At 40.4% G+C, this 13,535-nt stretch overlaps 1 protein-coding gene across 1 annotated transcript; it reads right to left on the bottom strand.

The window, feature by feature from the left end:
• Positions 1 to 2,681: 2,681 nt before the first annotated feature.
• LOC119192987 (activity-regulated cytoskeleton associated protein 1-like) lies at positions 2,682 to 3,355 on the bottom strand. Its single transcript, XM_037446700.1, has 2 exons — positions 3,025 to 3,355; positions 2,682 to 2,890 (listed from the first exon to the last, which is right to left on the bottom strand). Exons 1-2 carry the CDS (start codon positions 3,353 to 3,355, stop codon positions 2,682 to 2,684), a joined length of 540 nt encoding a protein of 179 aa, XP_037302597.1.
• Positions 3,356 to 13,535: the final 10,180 nt, after the last annotated feature.

Below are 13,535 nucleotides of genomic sequence, written 5' to 3' on the forward strand. Positions count from 1 at the left end.
CGTTGTGAGGCTGATATCGATAAAGCAATCCATTGTTCATAATGTATCCTTTGTTGCTCAATACACGGCATTCTCCGTACGTTCAGGGTCTTCTAAGGCAGTCACTATATTGGATATGTGTTCATCTTTAAATTGTTCTGTCCTTATTTCTGAAGGAGATCTCTGTGGCATACTGACAGCGACACTGCACACTCACAGTTCTTCTGGTCATCGTTGTTGCAGATTGGTCTTGATAATGTATCTGCAACCACATTCGTTCTACCGGTGTGTACTTGATAGTAATATCATAGGCTTGTATCTGTAGAGCCCATCTTGCTATTCGCCCTGTAGGAGATCGTAGCGACATTAACCATTTTAATGCTTGGTGGTCAGTGATAACCGTCACTGGTAGGCCTTCAATGTATCCTCGGAATTTTGATATAGCCCATACAACTGCAAGGGCCTCTCTTTCCGTCGTGGAGTAATTTCGCTCTGCAGGGGTCATAAGCCTACTAGCATATTCGACGGGGTGCTCATCTTCTCCCTCCCCCTGCACTAGAACTGCTCCAAGTGCGTAATTACTTGCATCACTTTTATGACGTAGGGTTTCGTCTCATCAGCTTGCCGGAGTACAGGTGCAGTCGTGAGACGAGTCTTCAGTTCCTGAAAAGCGTTTTCCTGTTCTGCAGACCAGGTCCACTGCTGATTCTTCCTTGTAAGGCGTGAAAGTGGTTCGCTTATTTTAGCGAAACTTGGTATAAAGCGTCTGTACCAAGAGCACGTCTGTAGAAACGTCATCAAGTGCTTTAGATTCTTTTGAGTTGGAGAGTCAAGTATTGCTGTTATCTTTTCAGGGTCTACTTTCAGTCCGTCTGGGGTAATGACGTGGCCCAAATACTTAATCGTTGAACAACAAAATCGACACTTACTAAAGTTTACTCGAAGATTACTCTGGTTCAGCTTCATTAAGACCTTGTCCAAGTCTTCTAGATGATCCTCATATGTGACTGAGAAAATGATTAGGTCATCTAGATAGGCCAACATCTTCACATTTTCAAGGCTAACTCTTATTTTATCTATGAGGCGTTGGAACGTAGATGGTGCATTTCGAAGACCAAATGGCATCCGTTTGAAGCGGAATATTCCAAATGGCGTAATGAAAGCAGTTTTGTCTTGATCTTCCGTCTTTACTTTAACCTGCCAATATCCTGCACGTAAATCCAACGTAGACATATATGGCGTAGGTTTGGCAGCGTGTAGCAAGTCATCAATGCGTGGTAACGGGTATATGTCGGGTACCGTTACCGCATTAAGTTTACGGTAGTCAATGCAGACTCGTACTGTTCCATCTTTCTTCGGTACCATGATGACAGGTGCAGACCAGGGGGAGATGCAAGGTTCAATAACCCCACTGTCTAACATCTTCTCTATTTCTTGCTTAAGCAGTGTCAACCGAGGAGGGGGTAATCTGTATGGAGGTACTGAGATGGGGTTGCTGTCTCCTGAGTCTATACAGTGCTCCGCAAGAGGTGTCGGCTGGACACTCTTTCCGAACACTTCTTGATTCTTCCATAATACTTCCATCAGCTGGGCTTTCTGATTAGCATCAAGTGTGTCAACTGTTAATTCCTCAATTGCGATAGAATTTATTTCCACGTCTTCATTAGTATTAGAGTGTAAACTTGGGAACAGCATGATCGAATGTGGTGACAATTCACACGTCGCACCGTGTAGTTGCATTTGGGCATCTCTATACATAAAATCTACATGTGGTGAATAGCCATCAAACAGATATCTTGTTCGTTTGGCCGGAGGTGATGGCGAATCTATAGGGACCAGACGATAGGGCATTGTGTTGCAGGCACTGGTCTCCGGTAACCCTGGTTCCATTGACTTCACATTACTATTTAGTTGTAGATCTACTGCAGCACATGCACTGGATTGTGGTAACATCGGTTCCAATGTTACTGTCTCTGACATCCTGATTCGCGTCCTGTCTTCTGGTGGAGTGATCAACAGGGGGGAAACGAATTCCGGAAGTGTGACATCTTTCAGCATTGTCCGCAGGACAGGGTCGTAATTACCAGGAGTAGTCCCTACCTGGGCCATCGATATCTCCTCGGAACCTTCGTCTTGCAAGTCGAAGATATCTTCTGGATAGTCCACGAAATGCCAGGTCTTCTGAGGAATATCCAGCACAATCCTTGCGTCCTGGATGAATCCAATACCCAACAGTGTGCGTGATTCTCTGCATTCAGGGAACACAATGAAAGTTGTCTGAACTACGCGATAACTAATGCTGACGGGTGCGCGCACTGTCAGTACTTCTCTCTGCGTCTTTACGCCATCAGCCAACGTCACCGTGATTTCCTGTTTTCCAAAAGGAAATCCCATTCTCCTCAGACACTTATAGAGGCCGTAGGAAGCGACACTTGTTTTTGCACAGGTGTCTATATAGGCAGTTCCCTCTATCCTGCCTATACCTATGCCTATTGTTGGCCTAGGACGCACGTTTGAATGAAGAACAGAAGCTTATTTCTGCCTTTTCTGTCTTCGAAGGAAGCTTGGAACATTTAGTGCATTTTGATCTGACCACCCCGGGGGTACCACAACCATAGCACGCAAATCTCGGCTGTGAAGGCGATGGTGCTTGTGTCCCCGTAGCAGCTTTTGCAGGAGCAAATTTACTGACCAAAGCTTCACTACAGTCGCTTGTTCTGCTTCTTCAGGCAATTCTCGATCGAATGTCCTGGCAAACGACAGAAGTTGCATCTTTTCTTTTTAACGCTAGTTGTTGCGTTTTCGGAAGTTCCATTTTCTGGAAGCTTCTTCTCTGTTAGAAGCTGTTCAACTCCTCTAGCGGCTTTCAGCAAGGCATCGAAAGTTCCTGTTTTTCTCTTGGCATTTTGACCTAATCTTATACCTCAACTGACCATATACCATATCTATCTGTTGAGCCTCGGTATGGGATTCGGGCAATTGCGCAAACAGTGCTCTTTTTGGCCACGAATACTTCTGTTAGCTCGTCTTCGGACTGTTTAATACCAACGATGTTCTGGTACAACTGGTATGCTGGTCTCTTAGGGGCAAATGCGTGTCGAACACGTGATTCGAAGTCACCCATGACTTCTTTTTTAACACCATTCCACCAAGTAGCAGCTTCTTCTTTAAGAATAAGTGGAATACTCTTAATGGCATCTTCATCGGATATCTGTTCAACAGATTTGAACACTGAAGTCGCCGCAAGGAAAGATTCCACCGTTTCAGTATCTCGCACGCCATTATATGACAGTTTACAGGTCGCAAAAGAACCTCGCCGCTGCTGGGTGCTGATGACGGATAAAAGCTTTTCGAATTGGTCAACCGACAGGTTCATATCTCCAGGTTCTTTTTTTATCCTGCTGGTTGTTCGTCCTTTAGGGCTTTTCCGGTCTTTATATTAAGTGCCAGTTTGTATACTTTCGGGCTTAACGTTGGGCGTCAGAATGTAAGACTTGTTTGGTGAAACGGATTAAAAGAAGATCGTCCAACAAAGGAGTTTATTTTACACACAATACACGATACAATATATTAGTGGTAGGTACGGCGTTCCGTTCCAGGCGAGTTCGTGACGCGTGATGCGAAACGAAGCTACACCCGGGAAGCGGAATAGTCCGGTCGCGGTGTGGAGCGGGGAGCGTCCCAGCTAGCGGTAGCCTCCTTTCCAGTACTGGATACGGCGGCGCGCTAGCGTTAACTGACTGCTCCGGCCCGTGTTTGCCGTTTTTATAGGGGCGGTCATCGTTGTGTGCGTGCGCAGCGACTGGGGAGGCGTATAATATTGCGACTGCACACTCTCGCCGCGCAGTGGTGTTACAATCTTGTATAAAAATAGTTTGAATAGAAAACAGTATACTTATTACAAGTAGTGCAACATATAAATAGCGGCGATAGCGTAGTTGTGTGTGGAACTGAATGCCGCGACGAATATCCGCAGGTTCAAATACCAAGGGCACACACCTCTGACTTTTCTAAATTTATGTGTGTATTATTTGTGAATTATCGCTTGCTTCAACGGTGAAGGTAAACATCGTGAGGAAATCTGCATACCTGAAACTCCTTTATAGGAATTTTGAGAGGGTGTGAAGTCTACCAATCCGCACTAGGCCAGCGAGGTGGACCAAGGTCTAATCTCTTTCAGTACTAGAGAAGGCCCGTGCCCAGCAGTGGGACAGTATATAATACAGGGCTGATATTACTACTAAAATATAAAATCGATGTTCAAAAGTGAGCGTTGTAGTAGAAGGAAGAGCTAACTGTGAAAGGAGATTTATTATCTCAATATTTTTCTTTCTGTTCTGTATGTTGGCAGACCAAAACCGTAGTTTATATCAACGATACTAGTTGTTTTCCATTGTGGTGTATGATAGGTTTTTTTATACGTGCACGGCAAAGTGACCCCACCTGATGGTGAGTAGAGTAAGGCTCATAGAATGTCGATTGATGAGAGATGATCACCCCTCGTCAGTCGACACAATTATGCTGGCCTGTTTTGAGTAAACTGATATCGAAAGCACGTGCATTTATGATAAACATAGAGACTGAATAAAGTTATTATGAAAATCAGACAATAACCGCAAGTCCACTAGTAGAATTATTTACAGTTTATTATGTCGGAGGAAATCTAATAGAAAGTGCACGTATGACTGTATTACTGGGTTATGAGATTAGCATTGCTTTTACAGTGCTAATGTTCTCATACACTTTGATTAACATAGTACATTCAAATCAGCTCAATATAGAACAGCGAGAGGTAAAAACTCATAAAAGAAACCCACTATTCATATAAAATTATTTATTATATTTTTTCACCCGTCATAAGCACGTGTCTACATACTCAAAAATACGAAATATGTCAGCATAATTTCAATGGAAATGCTTCGAGATAATACAGGAATTTGCAGCTGAAACAAGCTGCTAGTTTTAGGACAATCTAGACGTTGCTAATTCGACTAACCACTGAACAAGAATTCCAAATCTAGGTTCGCATTTCGTAAGCAACGAAGTCAGGGAACTTGTATTAGGCGTCACTGTACACGTTCCATTAGCTGGAGTTTGTTGAATAACGCGCTGTAATCTAAATGTGGTACGTGCCACATTGGTACAGTGTTCCATTGGAGCGAATCGACTCGAAGTGGAGAGGAAATGTGTGTACCTATTGTAGCAATATCTACCCAGTTGTCTTGAATGTAACCATAGAATTGACCGTATTCTTTACATGATTAATAATAAATGCACAGGGCTAGATTCCTGGAAGAAAAGGGTTTGGTCTTCTTTGTCTTTATTTAGTAAACACAAGAAGGTTATCCAACAATCTACCCTCCACCGATCTACTACTCACCAAGCTTCTTTTCGTCCCCCGACGTGACACCGGTATTTGCGAGTCACATTGCGATGCAAACTCACAGCTACAAGTCATGGTCGGGCAAATACCTCGACATTTTATCAAGATGTCGCTCACCTTAGCACTCTTATATAACAACATATTTCCAGAGACTGTAGGAAACGTAACAAAAGTAGTCCGTGCTTCCCCGCACGGCTATTGGATCAAAAGATTTGTGCCAATTTGTAAGCATGTGTACACAACGCAGCTCAAAGGAAGGGATTGGTTTGTGCGTCACTTTCGCTCTTTGTTGCAGACTTTATGGGCTTTTTGTTTTGGGTAGGCATTGACTGTTTGAGGAAACTGAAAATCGAAGTTTATTTATGTAAGTCAAAAGTGATTTAGAAAATACTGCGTAGCACCGCGACGTTTTTTTTGGCACGGCAAAGTGACCTTAATGGCGGCTGGCGTGGAACGCGACACTCTTAAATGGGCCACCATGGTTTTACTCTTTGTGTATAGTGGTCGCTAACCTGACGGATATAAATATCCTACCATCAGCGAAACCCCAACGCTCTCTTTATCTTGAGAGATCAAGTGTTCAATCCATAGGTTGTAAGCAGCGCAATTTCCAATTCTAGGCAGAGTTTTATATTTATTTGGTAAGGTTTTGTAATACTAGACGATGTTTACCAAAACAAGGCAATGTAGCCTAAAGCCAAGAGACGAGTATACTGCTTAGTAATAGGTACAAATTTTAATGTGAGGCAAACTATCAAATGTCAGGGAAAACACTCAAAATTGTTAGGGCTCTTTATAATAATCGAAACAGTTTAGAGTCAGGATATACCCACTACACCAACAATACTGAATTCTTTCTATATTAAAATCGGTGCCGGCAATATCGGTAGTCAACGTTCAACCTAACGCATATTTTGCCCTGAATCATATTTTTGATGAAATTGAAACGCTATCGATGATCGTAATGAGATTTTAAAACGAAATTCATCGGAATGCTTTCGTATGCCCGAGGATATCGGTTTAATACTTTATAGTGGCGTGTAATATGGAAAATATTTATGAAATCTTGCTAAGAAGTGAAGAATATATTCGATATACCAAAAACTTATAAAGGATATCCGCTAGCATAGTATTTTTTATTTTCAGTTTTGCCTTAGTGGGCAATGGAGCAAGCGGTCTGCCTGATGATAAGCAGCATCTGCTGCCCATGGACTATAGCAATGCCAAAGGCACAGCCAAGCCGTTGCATACCGAGTTACTGTAAGTGTTAATAATTTTAATTAATCAAAACTTATATAAGTAAATAAGTATATAAATAAATCTGTAAGAAGGTACTTGGACCATGTCGTTGGACTACAATTAATCTCCAATATTGAACCAGAGAAATAAACCAAAATTCTCCGGACTCACGCTATATAAATTACCTAGTCTTGCCATAAATATTGTAATAAAGAAAAAAGAAAATTGTTAACTGCAAATAACATTTATTACTTTTACAGTGTGTCAGTTTAATACATAAATATAAAACAATTAAAAATATAAAAAGCTTATTCGAAGTGGTCTCCATTGGCTGCAATACAGTCCTTTAAACGATGAGGCCAGTTATCAATAGAAGCACGCACTCTTTCCATGGGAAAATTCTTCACTGCCAATCGTATAGATTGTTTTAGGGACTCCAAATTATCATGGCGTTTAGAGCAAGCTGTACTCTCTAAAACTGACCACAAATCATAATCCAGCGGATTAAGATCGGGACTAGACGACGGCCAGTCTTCAGCTCTGATGAAGTCCGAAACGTTCGATTCCAACCAAGACTGCGTGGACCGAGCTTTATGACCCGGCGCCGAGTCTTGCTGGAAGGACCATACTTGGTTATTGAACATGGTGATGTTAAGGGGCTTAACTACCTTCTCAAGAATGGTATCTTGATACACTTGTGCCGATGTTTTGATACCTTTTTCACAAAAATATGGCTCAGTCACTCCTTCATAGCTAACACCCCACCAAACCATCACTGAAGTCGGATAATGTCCACGTTGCACTCTGTCGACTAATTGGGAAGCTTCCTTAGAGCTTTGAGCATAAATACGGTCATTTTGTTTGTTAAAATGTTGCTCAATTGTAAAATTTTCTCATCCGTAAACAAAATTTTTCTGTGACCTCCCTTTGCGTACCGCTTCAGTAGTTGTTTCGATTTTACCACCCTATTCTTCTTTAAATTATCAGTTAAGAAATGGCCAGTGCGTCTCTTATAGGCTGCAAGTCCTAAGTCATCTTTTAAAATACGCGACATGGTTCTAGGTGCTATCTTCATTTCCCGAGATAAAATCTTTTGCTTTCGGACAGGATTTCTTCGAATTCTTTCCCTTACTGCTTTGACCACCTTCGTACGAACACTACGTGGACGGCCAGATCTTTTTCTGTCACAAACAGAGGAGGTCTCATTGTACCTATTAATAGCCCGGTACACAAACATTTTACTAATACCAAGTGTATGGAGAGTTTTAAAATTGCATTTGGCTCCATACCTACTTTGTGTAATGCTATCACAGCGATTCGGTTCTCTTTATCACCCCACACCATTTTAATATCGCAAAATATTTTACAATGTATTGGCGCCAAAATGAGAAAACACAATGAACAATCGTATAAAAATGACAGATTCGAAATTCAAATGTAATATTTTTTTATAATTAAGTGTAACAGTATTTATGGCCAGACTAAGTATACAGCACTCAAACAAAAACACCACTCAGCCATCTCTTGAATATATACGTAAAATTAATATTTACATACACCATTAAACACCATCCACACAGGACAATACAATTAATCCACAAACGCATTCTAAACATTGTACACGATCGAGACAATTTACATACGTTCATCATTGAGAACACAAAGAGACAAAACACACGCTGTAACATTTAATTTGAGCGGCGTTCATCGTGAGAGAGTGCTGGGCCGGGTTAATGTAAACAAGGACTGGTAATGCACTGACAGTGTACAATCATCACATTTGATTACGTTAATTTAAAATAAATTAAGCAAAGCCATGTTTATTTATCGTGAATAAAACCGCTTCACTTGGTCATATTGGTTAAGAATAATACAGAAATGTATTTGCTCTATCATTTCGCAAGCAGCACAGAAATTTCTCAGATAAGCAAGACTCTCTTTCTTTCTTCTAAACCGTATTACTTACTATCTATGATGGCTACACACCCACAAAATTGTTTCTTTTATAAGTGTTTGGACATACGACTAGGCAAAAAATACTACTACTACACAAGGGGTGACCTTTTGTTTCTGCAGAAAAGTTTCTTATGACTACCGCCCAATCGAGAGGGCTGTCTGAGCTGTTATGTTGGGTTCATCGTACCTCACGACCCGGCATTGAGCCAGAAAGATAGTAAATATGAGGAGTCCGTCGGGTCGAGTTCCTAACGCTATATACATCCTACGCACGGCATACCAACTAAAACTCCGCTATCTTCGACGCATTAGGGACGGCTGCGGGCTTCCTCCGACAGAAGGGTCTAAGTTGTTAGTCACAACTGCCCCTGCGCTATGGGGCCAAGAGCGGTCCCCTGTTGTTGTTCTCCTGAGGGAGCTGAAAGGCCTCCATGCACCAAAACACCGTGTGATCTATATAAAAATACGTGCAACAAATTTTCTCATACCTGACCGCGCACGGACGTTGCACGTGTGTGAGTGAACATTCAATTGTGTCACACATACACACATAAGCCTCTAAACTAACACAGGCTAGGCTTTCCAAATATTTGCTCGAATACCGGAGACGCATCGTCTCACACAAGCCACTGCTTTCTGACAGATCCCGTGTTATTGGAATAAAGATTTTGAAACGATAAAATGCTTTTAAACTTAACATGAAACATAACACATTTTAAATGTTGTGGACAAACTTCGTACGCATTCATATTTTTAAATTCAAGCAAAACATTTATAATTTTTCATAAACCATTTTCTACAAATTAGACCGTATTGTTGATCTCAAAGAGTAAAGAATTATGATAAGCGAATAGTTATTTGTTACGCCTTCCATTACTATTTCATAATCAAAATCTCAAAAAATCGAATTGAAAATCTTTCTTGGCCTGATTCTTCAACAATATAGTACGTAATATTCGCATTATACAACCATTGTTGATAATTCGACCTTGTTTAATTCAAAGCTATTTTAATAAAGAACAAATAGTTACTGTTGCGTGTTTATATAAAAGGTAGAATTACAGGTCAAATAAGTCGGGTTATACAGTCGCGAGCGGCTTCGGGTCGCGACTCGCATGCACTCCTTTGTACTTTTCACTGAATTATAGTTTCAATGTTTTCAGTGACTAGGTTTCATTTACAGTTTTCGTTGTGGAAACTCAGCTTAAGGCTTTAGTCAACCTCTCACCTTTGTAACAAAAGATGATATAAATAAGAAAATAACACACTGTTACGCTCTCGGCTAACCACTGAATCAATTTTGATGGAATTTAGTAAGAATCGAAACTCAATTAACGACATCAGCTACATTTTTTTAAATATTTGACCCAAAACGTAATATTCCGTCCGGGCGAAGCTATGACAAAAAAATAGTTAATTCTAAATTATATTGTTCCAGTAGTCCAATTGCAATATTATAACAAATCCTTCTTCCGTCAAAAACATTTAATCGATGATATAAAATAAAATCGTGTATTTGACGGCTTCGAATATACTCATCCTTTGTCGTCAACAGCGGACCCAATAAATCTTTTATCAAATTCCATTCCGAGTGAGTGCATGCTGCGGAGCGCCCGATGTGTCGCGTCTGCAATTTAGCGACCGGCTTACGAGTAGAGATGGGACCGTTTTTTATCTATAATTTTTCTTTTCTTTTATTTTTAGATCAACAACTTAACTTCAATTCTCGCACGATGAAAGGGATTAATTTTATTTTAAAGATGACTATTCTCTGAAAGAGGCATCTAAATTTGTTGGCTTTGTATTTGCAAACTTTGTATCTACCAGCTGATGTCAAGCAGTTATCTCCGCCCACTGACACCCACACAGCCAGAGTGGCAAGTAGGTGATACTGTTTAAGGAAAAGGAATAGTAATTTGAAAAGAGGAGATAAATGTCCCCAGTTTACTTCCACGGAAACGCTATTGGACTCTCACCAAAGAGACCAGTTCATAATACCGTCTGTAGAGTTCTGATAATATATCTCACAGCAATATTATTATAAATACGTTATCAATACCAGTTAGTAGTAAGTAATGAAAACAAGAAATCGTATTAAACATTTCTAAAAGCTTTACCTTTTACAAGTAAATTCCAGAGTCCCGGCCCTACGCGTCCCGGTCCCGAGATAGTATCGGCAATCCGCTCCTCCCTTTATGTGGTTTGCATCCCGCATCTCGAAGGCCGAGCGCCCATTGATACGCCGTGGGACTCGGACCGTCCGACCGATGTTTGACTAGCAACGTACATGTTTTAAAAATGGAACACTGAATTTATATTGTAGTAGTTTTGGAATTTAATTTTGGTAGTTTCTACTATCTGTTGTAGTATTTGTGGAAACTCTACGCTACTTTATGGAATTTGTTAATAACTAGATTATTCCACGCAGCTCCGCGTAGGAGTCCGTCCGCATACAATTCCAACCACGTTAAAGTAAAATCAAAATAACTTTAAATAATCTGCTCACAGTTACACTATAGTCATCTGTAATGCTATTCAAAAGTACGTCATAATTGGTTCAGTTCTAAGACAATATTTGTTAAAATCACTGATTTGTGTTCAATTACTTTTGTTAAGTCACTCCATTTCGTCTTTATTACTTTTCTTTTAATGTATACTGTAGATTAATTATATTATGTATAGAGAGATAAGGCAACTACTTTCAGGTGTGTAACACTATCTCGTATCGAGACGCCCAATACAAACCCTTTTGATCTTTGCAGTATCAGTAAACATTCTTTGAATTTCTTGAAATTCCCAAGATAGTATTTCTTAGAAACTTTTCGAGGACACTTCAAATATTACCCAAGAGATAGGTAGTTATTAAAATTTCGACAGGGTTATTCTGTTTCTGTCAATACGTCAAATTTACCTTTTTACTATGTATCGATCTAGTTACTGAATTATAAGTGGCACAAATATATGATATACATATCACGCCTCTATACCATAGGAGTAGGCAGCGACTATGGACTGCAACTTAGTCTGCTTCAGGCACACTTCTTTCGCATCCGCCACCTTCATCTATCTTCTCATATATTCTCGCTGGTTGGTGGAAGAATGTTAGATATCTCACAATAGAAGGTTCGGCACGGTCGATCCCTTCTTTCTCACATGCCTTATATAATATTTTGTCGCCAGTTGCCAGTCGTTCAACCTCTAAACGTCAAAATCAATGTTAAACCATCTTTAAAGTGTTATCAGATACAAATCGTAAGTGAGTCGCGTTCCGGGATAAGCCTGTGTATAACCGGTTCCAATAGACCGGCATAATTGTGTCGACTGCCGAGGGGTAATCGTCTCTCATCAGTCGACATTTTGGACCCTACTTACCATCAGATACAGTGGGGTCAATTTGCCAAGTACAAAAGTACTATAATTCGTTGCTAATCTCGACGGTCACTAGTACCATGCAAATCTATGTCTTGATATCAACTCATACCTGAACTCGAGAACGATCAGGCCGCTATGATACATTTACTTCACGTATACTTAAAACCGAGACGATAACAATATAACTTCAAAAGTATGTTGTTCGGAAACTAACAAAGTTTCTTAGTAACCCCGGTTTAATCTCATCCGAGCCGTCTCAGTCTGGAACAGTATTTCAGCAATATGTTATCGCGAAGTTCGCTGATATCTTGAAGGTGAAATTCATCTAGCTATTATAATAAAGCTGTCTAGAGAAACGCGAGGTTTATCAAAAGTGTCTACTTCAAAGGCACTTTGAATTACACATTTTTGAAACACACACACTCACATATCACTCCTTTATCCCTAAAGTGGGAGAGGTGCTACTAGGACACCCACGTTTCGCCGTGTGTCCTGTCCCAGAATTGTATCCTTATGAGATAAGGGTGAGTCCATCACCATATCGCACGCAAATTCCTGACTCCGGGCTGGTACTGAGCAATCTGGATTCGAATCCCGGACCGAGAAAAGTGATATTGAATTTTAATGCTCAGTATCAGCTTGGTGTCTGCAATTTTTCTCCGATATGGTGATAGCTTTGCCTATCATATCATGGGACGGAACACTCATGGCGAAAAGTGGGTGCACTGCAGTAGGTGTGACGTGGTGTGCTAAATAAGATCAAAATTTTTTCTGCGATTTTACTTCTAAAAAACAAAACATAGAAACAATTGCAATTATTGTATTAGGTATTAGTTAGAAGAATGATCATTCTTTATTCTTCAAACGACATTCACACTAGGCCGCAGTAAGTGAAAATAACTTTAAACATATAATTTACAATGCAATGCGAACCAATAACATGTGTATGTTTAATGATAATTATTCCGCATGAAGTATTGAAGCCAATGAAGCGCGGGCCGTGGCACCGATGGCCATTGAATTTGAGCAGTTAACGCGACGCAGTAATTAAACTAATAACAGTGGACTGTGTTCAAACTCGGCCGTAGTTTAGGAATTTATTTGTGGTGGATATTTTATTTTGGATATATAAAATAATGTCTATTTCTGGCGCCAAGCAGCAGTTTGTAATCACTGTTGTGTTCCGGTTTGAGGGACATTGTAGCCAGTGTTAGTACTGGACATAATAAGACTTAACATCTCATATGTCATGTTGGCGAGCGCAGTGGAATACCAAACGATACTTTGTATTTCAAGGTGTTCGATAGTGTTTCTACTGTTTATGGTCGGTCGTGTCGCTTACTATCAGACGAACGGCACCAATGAATCTGCTTAAGTTTGGTGGATATCTCAACGTATGACCTAGTTACTCAAGAGATAAAACACAAATATATCACATAACAAAATACGTCACGCGACGGTTTATGTCGTTTAATTATAATGATTGTCATTGGTTGAGCGACTAACGCGTGGGTCACATGCTAGTGTCTCGACCAATCACAATGAAACGACGCGGACTTTCGTGTCGTCTTTTTGGCACAGTCTAAGGGGTTTATCATTTCACAAT

Source organism: Manduca sexta, unplaced genomic scaffold, assembly GCF_014839805.1.
Source record: "Manduca sexta isolate Smith_Timp_Sample1 unplaced genomic scaffold, JHU_Msex_v1.0 HiC_scaffold_3473, whole genome shotgun sequence".
NCBI lineage: Eukaryota > Metazoa > Arthropoda > Insecta > Lepidoptera > Sphingidae > Manduca > Manduca sexta.

Bases quoted from the DNA above. Each gene is read 5' to 3' on its own strand.
- LOC119192987 (XM_037446700.1), bottom strand. From the start codon at position 3,355: ATGAACCTGTCGGTTGACCAATTCGAAAAGCTTTTATCCGTCATCAGC. The intron at 2,891-3,024 runs GTATTAAACAGT...GTATAAGATTAG, and splicing joins GTTGTACCAGAACATCGTTG to GTCAAAATGCCAAGAGAAAA.